General features: G+C 41.6%; 1 protein-coding gene across 4 annotated transcripts in view; it reads right to left on the bottom strand.

Annotated features, from left to right (window-relative positions):
• The window catches only part of MTUS1 (microtubule associated scaffold protein 1), a 202,678-nt gene that overhangs the window by 141,223 nt on the left and 41,506 nt on the right, over positions 1-19,949 (bottom strand). For all 4 annotated transcript variants that reach the window (XR_014711532.1, XM_084627576.1, XM_084627578.1 and 1 more), the window contains exon 2: positions 1,667-4,012. Coding sequence is in view for 3 of the 4 variants with exons in the window: in XM_084627576.1 (XP_084483702.1) it covers positions 1,667-3,808 (2,142 nt within the window). In the remaining variant the exon portion in view is untranslated. The remainder of the gene's footprint in view (positions 1-1,666; positions 4,013-19,949) is intronic.

Raw genomic sequence — 19,949 nt, 5'->3', positions numbered from 1 at the left:
TCCAGGAAAGGAACACACACAGATGAATGTTATCCACTGCATGTGCATGTACATAATTCATTTTTAGAGGTCACATAATGTTTGGGATATGAGGGGACACTAAAAATTTCAAATTGGTCACGGATACCTATATTAAAGTCTGTGCCAAAAGAAAAAGTGTTGCAACTTAGGTTTAATTTAAGCCTAATTCTGAATGCCTGGTTTGTTTGGGTACAGGTAAGAATCAAGTAGTTTATTTCAAAATAAATTCATGGTAAAGTAGTAGTTCACATGTGGGCTAAAGAACTGAAGGAAATGCAGTTAGTGGCATCCTACAAGTCTTCATGGCTACATTAACATAAAATATTGCCAGTTTGGTCATTTAAGGAAAGTTACCAGCAATCAGAATCTCAATAAGGATACTTACCGAATGTGTTAAAAGAATTGTTTACGTAGATCGGTCACACCCAGAGGAGACTATACTTAAGGTAACTTGAGGAGTGGATGCAGGGCACATCAAAGAGGTAGCCACTGGCTCAAACTGAATGCCATATTTGTTACTGCACTTGTTTCACCACAGAACTCTCTCATTTTTAACAGGCACAAGCTCAGAAGCTCATATAGTATAGGAATAGGTATCAAAATGTAAGCACCTCGTCATGCTCCTGCGCATTTTGTGGACTTTTGTCCACACTGATTTGATCATATTAAGAGGGGAACCAAACCCACTTTGACTTGAGCCACAGTTCAGATGCATTTCCAGAAATTTGTACTAAAGACGAGATCACTTCCCCCATGAGAACTTGATTAAAGAAACTCCAGTGCAATATTCCAATTATTCCATCTAAGCAGAGGGAATTTAGTCCAAGGACTTTCAAATCTTAAAATCTTGACAGTGTGATGTATACCTCCCTCAGAAACCATGAGAAATCAAACTTTCAAATTGGTTGAACAGCTAGAATTCTTACTCATAACAGAATATTATTTTAGCCTTGAATTCATCCAAGTGTCAAATGTACTAAACTGCCAGCATATTTTACAGGTGATAAACTCTGTCTCAGTTTAACTGTCTTACTCAAGGCAATAAAGACCAAAGGAATTGAACCATAACGTGGCCATGGGTACAGTATAAGAACCTAAAGGGACAGTAGGTAAAATCCTGGCATTATTGAAGTCAATCGGAATTTTGTCATTGACTTCCATGAGGCCAGGATTTCACCCTAGACCAGAGTTCCTGGCTCCCGTCAGTTGCTTAGATTATACCTCTCCTGACCTATTCAAAGGGGTGCCTGCTGGCAAATATTACAAAGGAAGACACACACACACTATCAATGAGATAATGAAGTCATGACAGATACATTTTAGACTTGATATTTGTTTAGCTGAGCTAGTGTAACTAGTGACTCTCTTGCTTCTAAATAATAAAATTTGCCACCAAAAAAAAAAAAAATTATGTGGATGTGTGGTTTAAGTGGTTAGCAAACTGAGATGGCAGGATTCCTTTCAAGATTTTCCCTCTCCCTCAGTATTATGGAGGGAGAATTAACTCCATAGTCAAGGTTGTATTGAGATTTACAGATTTTTTTTTTTTAATATACATCAATTTCCATTCATGGCTGTACAATGTACATTTCCAGATTTAACACATGCAAATCAGTTAATTTGAACAGTAAATGCATAAACTTACCAAGGGAACAGGGCCAACTTCAAATGTTTCATTTGCTGGATCTTTTATTAGCTCTTCCATTTCCAAAAGAGTTCCCAAACTGCAATTTTGCCCATTTTCAGCTCCACTCCAGTAGGTGCTTGTGACACAAGGCTGTGCCAAGGACATTGTGCTTTTCATTTTGTCATTCAATTTCCCTTTTGAGTTCTGTACACATGTTACAACTGCAGCAGAAACCGAGGAGGATGTTGAATTGGAGGAGCTTGCTTTGTTAATGTCTTCTGGAGTCTGCTTTACTGAAAGTGTTTTTGGAATTTTGTGAGAAGCGTTCTTTGAATGAGTTGTAGCATGTATAACTTGGCTAGGAAACAGCTGTTTATTAAGAGGTTGCTTATGAGGCTTAGTCATTGGTATTTCTGCTTTAGTATCTCTGTCTAAATCACGTTTTTCCCTCAATGCTTTGATGGAAGAGGGCAATTGCCTTGGGGAAGAAACTAGTGAAGGTGATGAGGCAGTAGAGAGTTGAGGGGATCTCGGGGATATTTTTAATGAAGCATTATCTTTTGACTGTAACACAGCTCTGGATATAACTTTTGGCTTCACATTTTTAAAGTTTGGTTTTGGAAAGCTAACAATCTCAGCTTTTCTAGCTTTGGTTATAGTAGAAACAATAGGAGACCGGTTTTTTGGTTTCATTGCAATTTGTTCAGAACTGGTTTTAAGTGAAATCTTTCTATTGCATCCTCTCATTAATGCATCATTCTTTCCCAATTTAAAAGGCCCATCTCCAGCTTCTGCCAAAGCTGAAACAGAAAATTCAGGTTTTTTCGATCCTGTCATAGATGTAGAAATACATGAATCAGGACTGGTTTCACCAGCTGTTGGACTGAAGACCACAAAAGTTGCCTCACATTTCAGCCCAGCTGTAGCAGCCCCTTCTGGCTTTGGTATAGTACTTTCTATTGATTCAGACACTGCAAAATACCCATGTGCATCTTGGAAAGCAGTGTTTTTAGCACAGACATTTTGTTCTTTGGTTGAATGCTCACTCACTTTATCTATCACCTGTTCTTGGTCTGTACTTAGATCAAAACTCTGTATTGGCAGAGCACATAAATCATTTACAGAGTAATTAATTACCATTCTGTTTGGAGATGTGTCAGTTTCAGCATGTTCAGGTGTGCTATGCAAATACTTTTTTGAATCTTTGTCCATATTAAAATGCTCTGGTGACACTGAATTCTTAGAGTGACAATCTACCCATTCACCAACTAGTTTTAAGGACTGAATTTCCATTTCTTGAGACACTCTATTTTGTGCTACATTGACATAATTGGTGCCTTTTAAAGGTTGTTCACTAACCCCTCCAACATCTGGAGAAGGAAGAGGTGGTACTACCCAATCTGAACAATTTGATGCTTTTGGGCCCCCTGAAGCTTCCAGCACAGACGAACTAGGAGGTTTTTCAGGGCTACTTGTATCAAAACTTTTTCTCATACACATTTCATCAGAAGAGATGACTGTCAGAGGGAGAAATGCATCTTGGTTTTCACTTCCCATAGTTTCCTCCTGGTTTTTAAACATACCAAGAGATTCATTGACACTAGAGACATCTAATGCCACAGGAGCACAACCTACTTCATTTTCGATTTCAGAGTTTTTGCTCCATTCCAAAGGGGTAACACGCATTGCACAGTTACAGTCAATCTGTCTATAAGGCACTGGTTGCTCAGTACTTTGATTCTGCACTCCTTTTAGGGCAAGGTTCTCTTTTAGGAGGCTGGTTGGTTCCTTTAAGTTATGGTTCAAGACATAAATACAAGCCTGTTCAGTTGCAGAAGACACAAATGCGGCATCAGTATCACGCAATGAAGCCCTCCTACAGATAAATTCAGCCCCAGTCTTTTGTAGATCAAGTACTCCAATACATTCCTGGTTTAAAGAAATAGTTGTGAAATCATTTATATCCTTAAAATCCAGGTTATCTTCATGCTCAGCCATTTTATTACATCGACTACCTGAATTTCCATTTATATTGGTGGTATGATTACTTGAGGGTGGTGTAGTTTTGTTACATGTAAACTTATTTCCATTTTCATTGCTGATAAATAAGGGAGACTGCAAGCCATTCTTTGCCTTATTCTCTGATTTTTCAACGTTCATTCTGAGTTTTAATTTTAAACTTTTGTCATCTTATTTTCACTTAAAATTCTAGAAATCGCAGGTTCTTCTGAGTGTTGGAGAATGCAAAGCTTGACCCCAGAACAGTTCAATTTTGTTATAAGACACTCAAGATGCAGTTCCTCTTGCTTACGTGCTCTTCAAGTATATCCACAAATGTTCTACAACTTGAGCCCCTTATGTATTCTAAAATTAAAAAGACATGAAAGTTAGCTGAACCAGAATACAATACTGGACATTTCATAGGCTGCTTAGCTGTCAAAAAATCTGTAGTTTTTACAAATGGAAATCCTTTTGCCTTAAAAAGTAATCAAATTAAAATGTTCAACAGCCCTACCAGATAAACATTCCAGAGTATCTGCTAACAAAAAGGTAACTTCTTAAACAAGTAAATCTGGATTATAACCTTCATTTCCACCCCCCACACAACTCCAGTACCACTCCTGCATTTAACGGGGGAGACAAAGTGTCAAGTAGCTGTCCACAATGTGTCAATATTTTCTGAAACTGAAAAGCAGCTGAGTGGTAACTGGAAGCCAGAAAACAAAACTGAGTAACTCAGGAATCAGTAAAAAGAAAAAGGAGTACTTGTGGCATCTTAGAGACTAACAAATTTATTTGAGCGTAAGTATCGGATGCAGTGAGCTGTAGCTCACGAAAGCTTACGCTCAAATAAATTTGTTAATCTCTAAGGTGCCACAAGTCCTCCTTTCTCTTTTTGCGAATACAGACCAACACGGCTGCTACTCTGAAATCAGGAATCAGTGAAAACGTTGCCTATACGCATCCTTCATTTTTATTATTCTGCATTTAAAATGATCAGCTGTGTGCCTCCTCTGCTGAAAATTCATACAGCTGATGAATATTTTGGTAGAGTCATCAACAGTTAGTATTTCTCAGCAAGTAGCTGGAGATTTCTGAACCACCCTGAGTCTCACTCTTAAGTGAGACCTGCATCCTAGTTTTTTTATAGGATGTCCCAAACTCTTTACAATGCTCTAAGCATCCTGTTTTTCCCATATCAAGAAAATATTCTGGCTTTTTGTAATTGCGTGTTTGAGATATACGTCTGTGCCCACAAAGTATTTTATACCTCCCTGTTTCACTCTCACGTAGTGAGAGCACATTTCATATCAATCACTGTTCAGGTCAAAACTTGTCAACCAGTACTGCAATGAGCTGTAAGTGTCTCCCAACCTAATCAGTGTAAAATGCCTGCTCTGAGGGAAAGGGAGGAGACTAGTATATAGAAGTCCTTGTGACCTTCCTTTCTCACCTTTTTATAGTCACCATAAGCACAGAGGAGCAAAGCAATGAACAGAGTGGCACTGAGAAGAGGCTCTATTCATAAGGCCCTACTAGTAGGGCCCTATTCATAACGCTTTTAAGAATTGCTGTATGCAAGTGCAAGTTTCTATAGGATACTGAAGGTCACCTGAGTTAGCATGAGTTGCAGCTATATACCTTCCCCCCCATGGACAATCAAAGTGTTTACATATAAACGAACTTGGCCAGCTACATTGCTGTGTTTTGTACGAACAGAAAAAGTGTTGAACAGACCCTCCTTTTTGACAGACATGAGTTGGGGGCAGTCCTGATGTGCATCAAGTATTGCACAGCCATTGAGAGCATAAACAGTATTAACGTAAAATGAGCAGATCGCTGCGGTGCTTATATAATCCATTAAAAAAGCTGTGTCAAGAATGTTAAGGTTACATACCTGTCACAGTCACTTGAGTCAAATGATTAAATTAACGTTGCATACATAAACCTAAGTTTTCTCAGTGTGTAAATTGTACTACAGCCCTGTGCTGTGACTACACTGTAATCTAGATTACAAATTTACATGACCATGCTGACGTAAATTCTTAGCATCTACTATCGTGTAGTATGAGTAGCAGTCTATAAGAGACCTCGCATAAAATAGCTACAGTGAATTAGGCAAGGGCTACCCCTCCCCGCATAATTTGACAAGCTATAAAAACAGTTTCTATTCAAAATATAGCATGCGATCATGTAATTTAAGATAATACAGCAAAAGAACAAAGTTATTTCCTGATTTGAATACTTACCTGTGCATGCAATCTTAATTTTAGATCTAGTTATGGATTTTTTTTTGTAGCAATTTGACTAGAAACCAAAGGGGTCCACACTTTGGAAACCGAAGAAGTGGTCACTGCACAGTCAGTTAATCATGCATGCTAGTCCCCTCTGCCTTCCTGAGTAAGGTTGGTCAATTGTTGATGAATAGCCCTTTTACTGTTTACAGTAGTAACATTTATGTCCATGCACAAAGGATGCTTTTCAAATATTCATTCATCATATCAAAACTGGTTTTCCCACAATACCTCAGAAGACAATTTCATGGATACGTATTTACCCCTTCCAGCAAATTCTGATTAGAACTATTAAGAAGATTTACATTATTTTCCTATAAAAGTGTTCTTTCCACTCTCACTAGAGGCTGAGCTGTTTTTGCTGCAATGTTTAGTGAGAGTTGACACTCAGCTACAAGACTTGAAAGTTTTCAGACCAACAGCAGAGTTTGAATTGACTGAAAAGGTCATATCACACAGACATGGATAACCTTAATGACAGCATTAACTAGTGCTTGCTATAAATATCTGCACAAAATTAGACAAGATATACTTGTAAAAAATGCATTTGGTGAAGCATGTATGCATTTTATTTTACTGTCTTACTTTACAAGTGCACTGATTATTTTGCATTCTAACTTTAATAAACAGAAAATCTGCTAAACAATATAGCCAACGTATGACCCTATCCAATTCAATCAGTTTAATGCTGAAGTCATAGGAAACAAGATTAAACTGACTTAAGTAAAACAGCACACAAATCATTTCTGTATATTTGTGCAGAAAATAATTCTTTGAGATCCAATGCACCATTGAATGAAAAACGGTTTATTGAAAGGCAGACTATGATGAGTAGAGAAATTTAAAAATGGAACAGAAACAAACAAACCAACCCACCAATCCTTGCATTCCTCATCAGAATGAGCCGGAGACCTTTTGAAGTTTTTCAGTTAAAAGCCAGAAACACCCACCACAAATGGCCAACAGCCTCATGATTAGTATATTCACTAGGAATCTGGGACACGCACCTTCAAGTCCCTACTACAATAATATTTAATTATTTCCTGGTAAAAATGTTTAGTTGAAACTAGTACGTTCCCACAAAAAGTTTGTTTTCACAAATTTACATTTTTCATTTAAAAAAGTACACGGAGTTTCCAACATTCAACTTTGATGAGTTTGGCTCACTTGTAACAGTTATTTAAGACCATGTTCCAGGCCTTCAATAGCAGCTCCATTCATGTAGCAGTTGGGGTTACAAAATGGCAACGGATCAAATTTTCAAAGTAATAAATGTACAAGTAGCACACATAACTGCACATACGTGGCCTACTGTAGATTTGTAAATTCTAGGGCCAGAAGGGACCAGTGTGATCATCTAGTCTGACTTCCCATGTAACAAACTGTAGAACTTGCCCAAATAATTCTTAGAACACATGTTTTAGAAACACATCCAATCTTGATTTAAAAAGTTGCCAGTGATGGAGAATCCACCAAAACCCTTCATAAATTGTTCCCAGCCAATGGGAGCTGCGAAGCCAGTGCTCTGGGCGGAGACAGTGCGCAGAGCTGCCTGGCCACACTTCCACCTAGCAGCTGAGCAAGGGGGAATGTCACCGCTTCCGGGGAGTCCCCCAGGTAAGCGGCACCCAAAGCCCACCTCACCTCGCCCTGTGCCCCAACCCCTCCCATATCCAAACTCTGCTGCTGGCGGGGAGCTGCACAGGGGCCCCACACTGCCCCAGCACCAGCCGCTGCACAAGTCATGGAGATCACAGAAAGTCATGGAATCCGTGACAAACTCGCAGCCTTAAATATACAATTTCTCTACTCCTACTCGTGATTCCCGGTTTATCCATCCCCAGACCACTTTAGTCCTTCAGCCACACTGTTGCATCGGGTCTCATGTTCAGCTGATTATTCACCTTGACCCCAGGTCGGTCTTTTTTTTTTTTTTAAAAAAGGTCACTGCTTCCCAGGATAGAGTCCCCCATCCTGTAAGCACAGCCTGATTTGTTTGTTCTCAAGTGTATGACTTCGTATTTTGGCCATATTATAATGCATATTGTTTCCTTGTGCCCAGCTTACAGAGCAATCTAGATTGCTTGGTATCAGTGACGTGTTCTTTTCATTATTTACCTCTTCACCAATCTTTGTTACCAATAAACTAACATCAGTAATAATTTTATGCTTTCTTCCAGGTCACTAATAAAAGTGGTAAATAGTATGGCACCAATGATCAGTCCCTGCAGGACCTGTTATGAAATTTACTCTAATAGTGAGCTCAATTGTAAAAAGTATGCAGAAGTTCATAAGATATCGCAACATATGTTGATGGGAAAAATATGAAAAAGGAGAGAGACTAAATTAGTCTAAACAAAAAGACCCATGACTCAAGTACTGTGTTAAGATCATGCTTGGTAAATAAGACAGTGTGGGTCTTTAAAGAAAGACTTGGGGGGGGGGGGGAAGACTGAAGCTACCGGAGTGAGCTTCATCATCATGGCTGTAACCTCCACCATTTCCTGGGACCCTGGACCTATGTCATCTTGATAATGAAAGATGTCCTGAGCAGACTGGGCCAGAGAAGGATCCACATGACATCACCAACCCTACTAGGTCCAGCTGAAATCCCAACCATCACCTGAGATTCAATGGAATTGGACTTTAACAGCTCCAGCTCATCTCAACTAACTTCCCTCACCCCAGCCCCCGAAAGGACAGTTGCCACCATCTTTGATACTATCTAAGACTTTCTAAAAAGTTTCTAGAGGGAAAAGGGAGCAAGAAAGGGTAAAATGAAATACTTCAATATCTAACTTTTTAAATCCTTTGTTTTTCCTTCTTTTCTGTACTTTAATGAAAGGTTAAAAGGATTTTTAGTGCGTTTGTGCCATGGCATTAAGCAGGCTAAGATCTCTGTATATCAAACCCCAGACCTTGTTTAACACTGTTTAATGTTGGATAGAACTCCGCCAGTGCCAGTCCCAAGCCCAGATCAAAAAGGAGAAGGGTTGATCAATGTGGCGGCTTCCCATCACCATTAAAAATAAAAAAATAAATAAAAAAAAGTGCTAAACTACTTACATAACCCACATAAACCAAAAATCATGGCCTGAGGATGGAAAGCATTCAGATGCGCATATGACAGTGGATGACCAAATCCATTGGGAAGTCAACCACTTGATAGTACAAATTCTGACAGCCAAAAAGAATACATCCATAGCCACCTGGAATGTATGACTGCTACATAGTGCAGGAAAATTAGCACAGCTAATCAAAGAAATTGATAGATATAAAATTGACATATTAGGACTTTGTGAAGTTAGATGGAAAGATCAAGGTATGATACTATCTGGAGAAAAAACAAAGTTATACCACAATGGTTTACCTCCTGGTTATGTGAGATTTTAATACCCAGATCAGAAATGAAAGAAGAGGTTGGGAAACAGTCATCGGCCCACAGACAACAGCACGAGACTTCTTGAATTTTGTGCCGAAAAACATTCTTCCAATACACAAAAAGACATGGATTTCACCGGATGGACTATGTTTTCCACCTCTGACTAACATCAGTGTTGGACACGAGTATTCAGAGGAGCAGATATAGGGCGCAACACTATTTGCTGAAAACAAACATCAAATTGAAGTTTAAAGCGCTCAAAAACAGACTCAGATTAGTCAATACACAGAAACTACAAGATTGCAGGATACATAAAAGCTAATGGCTGGCTTTTTTTGTAAGTGTTGGGAGGCACAGGCAAAGATCAGGCACAAGCACTTTGTTTTCCTCTATTTTCAAAGAAATATTCTACACCCATCTCTTTCAACCAGTGGTTCATTAATGGAGAAAGGTGGCTAACAAGTTTTGGTTCTCATGAGACAGCTGTCTTTTTACTCACATAGGAGCTGATAGCTTCTTTGTCTCTGTTTTTCCACTCTCCATTTTTTGGAATGTCTACTATCTTAAAAACGTTGTGTTTAAACTCGGAAAAAATTACTGTGTCATTTTTGCCTTGAAGGACATTTCTAATTTGGTCTTTTCAGTTTCTTTAATGCAACTCTTTCCCTATTGATTTTTCCCTTGAATAGTGTCAAGTTTGTCGGAATACTTGATCTATCCTAACTCCTTCTCAACTATCTCTTCCTGCCCCAATCACCTGGTTCTTTCAACTCCTCAGTCTTCTACTTATCACAAAATTCCTCCAAACACTCCTCATTTACTTCTCATCCTATCCAAGGTCAGTCAGTACTACTTGTTTTTCCTTTTGGATGAGGAGAGAGCCTATAGAGAGCCTCCGTCAGGAGAAGGGGTCCCTATGTCTTCAACAAAAGCCAGACCGGAGGCATTGTTTAAGGACTCCTCTTCTATGGAGAGTCAGGCGAAGGAGAGCAGCAACAAGGATCTCTTCTCTGGCTGAGGCCCTACAAAGTATGAAGGATGTCTGAATAAATGCTCAACTCCCACTCACATGGCAGAGCTCCTCAGTGAAGAGGAAGTGACTGCAGGGACACTTCTTGCACTCGTTTGATGACATATGCTCCTCAACAAGTGGGAGCTCCTGCCTGCTACAAGTCATAAACCAGCTGATTGCCAGAGGCAGGAGGCAGGGAGAGCAGGAGGAAGACGCTGATCTGCGGGCGGGGTGTAGGGAAGTTGATAGGGAGCTGCCAGCCTGTGTAATACCTGTATTCATTTACTTGTTTAAAATGTATATAATGCCTTTTGTCTGGCAAAAAAATTCCCTGGAACCTAACCCCTCTATTTACATTAATTCTTATGGGGAAATTAGATTTGCTTAACATTGTCATAAATATAAAGAGAAGGGTAACCTCCTTTCTGTACACAGTGCTATAAAATACCTCCTGGCCAGAGGCAACATCCTGTTACCTGTGAAGGGTTAAGAAGCTCAGATAACCTGGCTGGCACCTGACCCAAAGGACCAATAAGGGGACAAGATACTTTCAAATCTTGGGGAAGGCTGGCTTTTGTTTTGTGCTCTTTGTTTTACGTGTTTGATCTCTCTTGGGACTGAGAGAGGCCAGACAGAAATCCACCTTCTCCAATCCATCCTAATCCAAGTCTCCAATATTGCAACCAGTATAGGTAAGCAAAGCAAAGCGGATTAGTTTATCTTTTGTTTTATGTGAATTTTCCCTGCGTTAAGAAGGAGGTTTATTCCTGTTTTCTGTAACTTTAAGAATTCGCCCAGAGGGGGATCCTCTGTGTTTTGAATCTGAATACCCTGAAAGTATTTTCCATCCTGATTTTACAGAGATTATTTTTTACCTTTTTTTCTTTAAATAAAATCCTACTTTTAAGAACCTGACTGATTTTTCCATTGTTCCAAGATCCAGGGGTTTGGGTCTTTTATGATTTTGTAACAAATTGGTTAGGATATTATTCTCAACCCTCTCCAGGAAATGGGGTGTGTAGGGCTTAGGGGGATATTTTGGAACAAGATGTCTTCAAGTGGTCTCTTTCCCTGTTCTTTGTTTAAAATGCTTGGTGGTGGGAGCATACTGTTCAAGGACAAGGCAAAGTTTGTACCTTGGGGAAGTTTTTAACCTAAGCTGGTAAGGATAAGCTTATGGGGTCTCATGTGGGTCCCCACATCTGTACCCTAGAGTTCAGAGTGGGGAAGGAAACATGACAAACATTTCACTTAAAGTCATATTTTTCAGGAACATAAAGCTTCAAAAACAGACTCCAACGAGAAACTGCTGAGCTTGAATTAATATGCAAACTAGATAACATTAACTTGGGTTTGAATAGAGACTGGGAGTGGCTGGGTCATTACACATATTGACTCTATTTCCCTATGTTAAGTATCCTCACACCTTCTTGTCAACTGTTTAAATGGGCCATCTTGATAATCACTACAGAAGTTTTTCTCCTGCTGATAATAGCTCATTTTAATTAATTAGCCTCTTACAGTTTGTATGGCAACTTCCACCTTCTCTGTATATATCCATATCCATCTTCTTACTATATGTTCCATTCTAGGCATCCGATGAAGTGGGTTGTAGCCCACGAAAGCTTATGCTCTAATACATTTGTTAGTGTCTAAGGTGCCACAAGTACTCCTGTTCTTTTTGCGGATACAGACTAACACGACTGCTAGTCTGAAACCTGTTAAATGAGGAGTTACTGTACTAAGAAGATACAAGTTGCTTTCTGAGAGCAAGAAAATAAGCACTCTTCTTACCATAATTCATACACACTGGAAGAAGCAACAGTCCAGCATGACTAACCCCAACTAAATTGCCAATATGATTAACAGGTGACAGCTTTCTGACATCTCTTTGGTTTGCCTTTCCCAGGCTATAAGAAACGGAGCCTCAGTTAGCTTTCATCCCCACTCCCAAGTCAAGCAGATGGTAAGTAATTCACCCATGTGCAGCAACTGGATTCAGTGAAATCCTTGTAACTTTATGCCATTTGCTTGCTGATGGCAATGCGGTCCACATTTTACTAATCCTTGGAAGACCTTATGAGGTGTATATTAGTTTAAAACATGCCTTTCTACGACATGATTGCACCAGCTAGACTTCCAAGGCTTATGAATAAAATGCCAAGTTATAAGCAGCAGTAGTATAGTGATTGTTTGGATGACATGGATATCCTTAAAAAGGAAAGGAGTACTTGTGGCACCTTAGAGACTAACCAATTTATTTGAGCATGAGCTTTCGTGAGCTACAGCTCACTTCATCGTTAAGTAACCCTTTGTTTACCTACCAACTTTTAAAGTGACCGATGACTAGGGTGACCAGATATCCAGATATTATTGGGACCATCCCGATATTAGGGGCTGTATTATATACATATGAAGTTATTCCTCTCCCCTCCCCTCCCCCGCAAGGGGCACATTTTTTCCAACACTTGCTATCTGGTCACCCTACTGATGACAAAAAGTGTCCCAGGCCAGATCAACCCGGCCAGACATGCCATTGCCCAAAAAAATAAGAAAAGTGAGTTTATTAGGAAGTGGTTGAGTGAAGTCAGAAAGAGATGAAAGATTCTCCTATTCCTACTACTAGAAGAAATTCAATTCTATATTAATAGCAACAAGGTGTTAATACTCCACATTTCACCATTGCTGCATCCTTCACAGACCTGAGACAGGAGGAAGTTAAGTAGAATTAAAATTTGACATTTCTATCCGAAGGTATATAGGATTTAGTTTCTTTCATACACACCATATTGTCCAAGCTATTTCTGTGAGTCATTTGAAGGCTTCCTGTATCTGAGCTACTCACTGCTTGGAACAGCATTCATACAGGCGAAAGATTGCTCAGGTTTCAGGCAGCAAGACTCAAATGTTGAATGTCTGGATAAGAGTACTCTGATAAATGAGATCCAAAAGCCTAGAGGAAACGACAATCTGGGCCAGAGCACTACTGTTGCTTGGTCCTGAATTATCTTCCTAGCCACGTTGGACATGAGAGAAAAAGGGGAACATATCAGTAGAAAGCCTGGCCAGAGAACTGACAGTGTTCAACTTTCCATGCAAACAATGGGAGGAAAGCTTTGCTAACTTCCTGATGGATCAGGTAAGCAAAGGGGCCTGCCTAAGGGAGGAACTGCTTGTTAGCCAAGCGAGGATCTTCTGATCTTATTCCCATTCCTCTGCTTACAGGGCATGTCAGCTTAGCCAGTTGACCTGAATTTTTGCCCTGGATATAGACAGCCTTGACTGCAATGTATCACTTTCTACAACCTACTACCATAGGGCACACAAGTCACAGCTCCAAACAATTAGACCCTGAGTTGCTGATGCAATTTTGCTGCCTCCTAGCCTCCACTCAGTTTGTGGTTCCAGGAGTCCCAGGAAAATGAGGGTTCCGGTTTCTTTGGCAGCTTCTAGGGCTCTACTGTCTGTCCTGCTATATTGGAAGCGCTGGGGGGTAGGCAGAGGAGTGGGGACATAGCGCGCTGGGGAGGGGAGCTTGGCTGCCAGTGGGTGCAGAGCACCCGCTAATTTTTCCCTGTGGGTGCTCCAGCCCTGGAGCACCCATGGAGTCGGTGCTTACTGCTTCTCCTGATATCTTCAATAATAAGCCGTACTCACCTACATTTGCCAAGGGTATTTCTTGCTGCTTTTTGCAGCACTGAAGGTGGTCTTGGCTGTCAGAATCAGGCTCCCTGCCCATCTCACTCCCACACTGCTGCAGTAACCATGGACCAGCAGTTATGCACCTCTGCTGGGGATGCTGGCAGAGACTCTGCAAGTGGGGAGGCTACAGCCCAGGAGTACTGACTCCTCTGCTAGACAGCACTACTTCCTGACTCTGGCTTCCCTCCCACCCTGTCAGCTGCAAATTCCTGACAGCAGGGGCTCACTCACTTGTACAGTGCATGGCCCTGGGGAGGTCTCTCTCAGTTGGGTGCTACTGTAATACAACTTTATTAAATGATTGTAAAACAATGTTGCTATGTATCCAGTTTATCACATGGATATGGCCTCCACATCCCTGGGGTATGCCACTGCATACATACAGAGAAGCTAAGAGTTGGAGAACATCAGTGAAACACGAGCACAGAGGAAGGCTGGACTTTCCCTTCTCAGTCTGGGCAGAGAGTGTCCAGAGCCAAATACAAGGACTACGCTCATGGTGCTTGTGATCAACAAAGGCACTAAGGCATCAGTTAAGAAACAAGAGCAAAACCAACAAATGAGAAATCCATTGTGTAATAATGTGCAGAGATTCTGTGGCACAATCAAGCAGGTGTCTGGACAGATAGAGCCTTCCATGTTTGCCAAATTTTCCTAGTTTCTGTCCAGACTCCTGGTGTCCAGGAGGTTTTCCTCCCAGTAGCTCCAGAGTCTCCACATGGGAGCAGCCAGTGCCCAGCCTCTGTGCTACTCACATGTCTGTGTTGTTCGTGCTCAGTGCTTCTCTCCAAGACGGGGAAGGACACAATGCCCAACGCTGGTTCACTGCAACAGATCCGCGTGGCACTGCATGTGCCGAGTATGGGATAGGCAAGCAAAGCCCTCCAAGAGCCTAGCACCAGGCAGCAGAAGCCCCACTGCCGGGCCAGGCTATACAAGGCTCCTGCCACCTCCACCAGGACACCATGCTGCCCTGATTAATCCAGCCCCACCCACTGCCCTGCTGGCTTCCTCCCGTGACCGCCCCCGAGTGTGCGGAGCTCCTTGCATGCCTCTGAGCAGCTGGGACTCTGGCACCCTGCTGCAAGCAAGCTTGGTGCCAGCTCCAGCTGGGCTCACATGGGTTCGGAGGGGATGTCAGCTAGGGAACTAGAGGGGAGAGAGACACTTGACCCTTCAGTGCAGCTCCAGTGCATGCAGCCCCATCCATTTGCTCTACCAGACACAGCCTGGGCAAGCAAAGCAGATTGGGCCCATGCTCAAGTGCTAGAGTCATCAGGAGGCCCTGGCCAGCAGCCGCCAGTGTGCATGAGTGAATCTTTCCACTGCCTTCTTGACCCTGACCCTTGAGTGCAGCCCTGTCTGCTTTCCCTACGCACCACTGAAGGGCCAGGATCAGCAGGGGAGCGGAAAGATCTACCTGTGTGTGTACTGGCCCCCTGCTGTTGAAATACAGGATAAAAGACACCTCTTACTGATTTAGTACAAGACAAGCAATTTTCTATTTAGGGCGGCATCCCTTGTAATAGGGGACTTGGCAACCCTATGTAACAGTAGGGTGATCCTCAATATTTACACACCTGCTGGGGGAGGTGGGGGATGTACCTGCTTCAGTGAGCTTGGCCTATTGCATTCTGCCACATTGCTGGGGAGGTATTGAGAAAACACCCGAGCAGCGTCTTGGAGTGAACATTCTATTGGGATACAGAGGACAGTTATTAGAGACTGTTTATAGACTGCAGCGAACATCATTACACTGGTTACACTCTGGTCACTATTCAAAAACAAAAAAACAACTGTTCTTCACAAGTATGAGAACCTTAGAATCTGACTTATGACTCCAGGAGCTGGGGCCTTATATGCAGGCATATAGTGTGTATTCCTTAATCCAACCTATCCTCTACATTGCTAGCTCATGTAACAAGTGACAGTCAAACATCCTCATTTAGAAGGGGATTATAGATCCTTGCAACATTTTCCAGTTTTTTCTCAGCACCTCCTCAGTCTTATCAAGACTGAGAATCAGTCAGTGAGCTGTAAGGATTCTCTAGTCTTCCCAAAACCTGGGCCAGACACAGATCACTAGCAAATAATGTTTTGAGCATAAAAATGTGATTCTGTTGCATATTCAGGTGGGAGTATTGTACATTCAAACTCCCTCATATCACATCTGAAGTGTTCATTTCAGTTGGGGCGGTCTTTTGTTAAGTAAAAAGAAAAGGAGTACTTGTGGCACCTTAGAGACTAACCAATTTATTTGAGCATGAGCTTTCATGAGCTACAGCTCACTTCATCGGATGCATACCGTGGAAACTGCAGCAGACTTTATATACACACAGAGAACATGAAACAATACCTCCTCCCACCCCACTGTCCTGCTGGTAATAGCTTATCTAAAGTGATCATCAAGTTGGGCCATTTCCAGCACAAATCCAGGTTTTTCTCACCCTCCACCCCCACACACACACAAACTCACTCTCCTGCTGGTAATAGCTCATCCAAAGTGACCACTCTCCCTACAATGTGCATGATAATCAAGGTGGGCCATGTCCAGCACAAATCCAGGCTCTCTCACCCCCCCACCCCTTTTTCCCCGGGGACACACACACACAAACTCACTCTCCTGCTGGCAATAGCTCATCCAAACTGACTACTCTCCAAGTTTAAATCCAAGTTTAACCAGAACGTTGGCGGGGGGGGGGGGTAGGAAAAAACAAGGGGAAATAGCCACTCCCAGTCTCTATTTAAGCCTAAATTAATAGTATCCAATTTGCAAATGAATTCCAATTCAGCAGTTTCTCACTGGAGTCTGGATTTGAAGTTTTTTTGTTTTAAGATAGTGACCTTCATGTCTGTGATTGCGTGACCAGAGAGATTGAAGTGTTCTCCGACTGGTTTATGAATGTTATAATTCTTGACATCTGATTTGTGTCCATTTATTCTTTTACGTAGAGACTGTCCAGTTTGACCAATGTAAATGGCAGAGGGGCATTGCTGGCACATGATGGCATATATCACATTGGTGGATGTGCAGGTGAACGAGCCTCTGATAGTGTGGCTGATGTTATTTGGCCCTGTGATGGTGTCCCCTGAATAGATGTGTGGGCACAGTTGGCAACGAGCTTTGTTGCAAGGGTAAGTTCCTGGGTTAGTGGTTCTGTTGTGCGGTATGTGGTTGTTGGTGAGTATTTGCTTCAGGTTGCGGGGCTGTCTGTAGGCAAGGACTGGCCTGTCTCCCAAGATTTGTGAGAGTGTTGGGTCATCCTTCAGGATAGGTTGTAGATCCTTAATAATGCGTTGGAGGGGTTTTAGTTGGGGGCTGAAGGTGACGGCTAGTGGCGTTCTGTTATTTTCTTTGTTAGGCCTGTCCTGTAGTAGGTGACTTCTGGGAACTCTTCTGGCTCTATCAATCTGTTTCTTCACTTCCGCAGGTGGGTATTGTAGTTGTAAGAAAGCTTGACAGAGCTTTTGTAGGTGGTTGTCTCTGTCTGAGGGGTTGGAGCAAATGCGGTTGTATCGCAGAGCTTGGCTGTAGACGATGGATCGTGTGGTGTGGTCAGGGTGAAAGCTGGAGGCATGTAGGTAAGAATAGCGGTCAGTAGGTTTCCGGTATAGGGTGGTGTTTATGTGACCATCATTTATTAGCACTGTAGCGTCCAGGAAGCGGATCTCTTGTGTGGACTAGACCAGGCTGAGGTTGATGGTGGGATGGAAGTTGTTGAAATCATGGTGGAATTCCTCAAGGGCTTCTTTTGCCATGAGTCCAGATGATGAAGATGTCATCAATATAGTGCAAGTAGAGTAGGGGCGTTAGGGGACGAGAGCTGAGGAGGCGTTGTTCTAAATCAGCCATAAAAATGTTGGCATACTGTGGGGCCATGCGGTTACCCATAGCAGTGCCACTGATCTGAAGGTATACATTGTCCCCAAATGTAAAATAAATAGTTATTATAATAGTTAAGGGAGGGGGGTGAGAAAGCCTGGATTTGTGCAGGAAATGGCCCAACTTGATCATCATGCACATTGTGTAGAGAGTTGTCACTTTGGATGGGCTATTACCAGCAGGAGAGTGAATTTGTGTGTGGGGGGGGGTGGAGGGTGAGAAAACCTGGATTTGTGCTGGAAATGGCCCAACTTGATGATCACTTTAGATAAGCTATTACCAGCAGGACAGTGGGGTGGGAGGAGGTATTGTTTCATGTTCTCTGTGTGTATATAAAGTCTGCTGCAGTTTCCACGATATGCATCCGATGAAGTGAGCTGTAGCTCACGAAAGCTCATGCTCAAATAAATGTGTTAGTCTCTAAGGTGCCACAAGTACTCCTTTTCTTTTTGCGAATACAGACTAACACGGCTGTTACTCTGAAACCTTTTGTTAAGTATTTATACATTGCCTAGCACAATAGGGTGCTGGTCTATGACAGACTCCTAGGCACTACTGCAATACAAATACTATTAATACTGTATTAAGTAAAGTACACGCTTACCAAGTTTCTCTTTGGACATGTTCGGTATTCTGATTAAAAGTTGATCAGAGATCACACTTTTTACACTCATAGGGTTATTAAAGTGGCTTTAAAGATTGCTTGAAATTTTCTGGAGCATGAAGAAAATACGACTGACCAGTTTTAACCAGATTTCTCTCACACTCCATTTAAAAAGCAGTAGTTCAATAGTTCTCCCATACCTTAAAAAAGGGGAGCATACCACACTAGCTTTTGCCAGCACATCAGCCAGCTTCACAGGATACAATGCACCAGCCAACATACGGTAAATCAGTTCCAATTTCCTTAGTTGTTTTCCTAGTGGGACATGTTTTTATTAACAAAAGCCACTAATACTTCGTTTTAACTGTTTGCTTCATTTCATAATGTTTTCCAGGGTCTTAAATGCACTGTAGCATTAAGTGACAGTCAGACACAGAAGTTTGTAAGTTTCCTCTCTTGAGAAAACTACAATAATCAATACGGTGCCTGAAATATTAACCTTGTTTTGTATTCAAGCACATAATTCAAGAAATGGAAGTATAGTCTCTGCTAACCACAGAAGACAAACAGCAAGAGATGTACACCTCACTTCACATTTATAGCACAATCAGCTTTAAGAGCTACGTTTTTAGGCTTGGGAAACTGCTCATGCTTTTCAGAACACATCATAATTCCTCCCACATGAAAGAGACAAAACCCCATAAGTTACTTGCCAGAGTTATCAGAACACTGGGTTTTTAAAGGAGAAGTTGTCATCAGATTCGGGTATTTGCCAAAAGGTCTGCTCAGTAGCACGCAAGCTGCTAGTAGAGTAGGAAAAATCCAAATGTCAGACTGCATAGGAAGTCCTCTCATGAGTTTTCTGTTTTCAAAGATCAACTCAGCCATGCAGCAATAAAAGAGCTCAGCTTAGTGACTTTTTCAAACTAAAGAATGTTCCTTGAACTCTCAACACTGCATCATAGACTAGGTTGCCAAGCATCTCATGACTTTAAGATACTTGTACACAGACATTCATCTGTAGCACTTCAAGTTCCATAGCTTATTTACAGTGAAAGACAAGGAGTTCAATACGACAAAGTGAGCAACTGGTTAGCCTATCAGTATCCAATAGGAGAATGGGAGGGACTTAGACTAAATTAGCTTTCCCTCATAGTGATTTCTTGAGAACTTGATCAGTCAGAATGTAAGACAACAAGGAAACTCAATGATGGGGGTGGGGAAAAGAGATATTCTTTAGTTTGGATATTAGTTTCTCAAAACTTTAGAATTTCCAGAATTTAATGTGAAATCTTAAAGGAAGAGGCATTTAAATTTTGACAGACTTTCTAAATAGTTGAGATAGTAAATTGAAAACTCGTGTTTTTACACAGTTGTAGGCTTATGTGTGTCAGACAACAAAGCACAGGGGAGTTCAGAAATT

Source organism: Lepidochelys olivacea, assembly GCF_965140295.1.
Source record: "Lepidochelys olivacea isolate rLepOli2 genome assembly, chromosome: 4".
In the NCBI taxonomy this organism is placed as follows: domain Eukaryota; kingdom Metazoa; phylum Chordata; order Testudines; family Cheloniidae; genus Lepidochelys; species Lepidochelys olivacea.
Note: the sequence above shows the minus strand (reverse complement) of the source record. Positions and strands in the feature narration are given on the sequence as shown.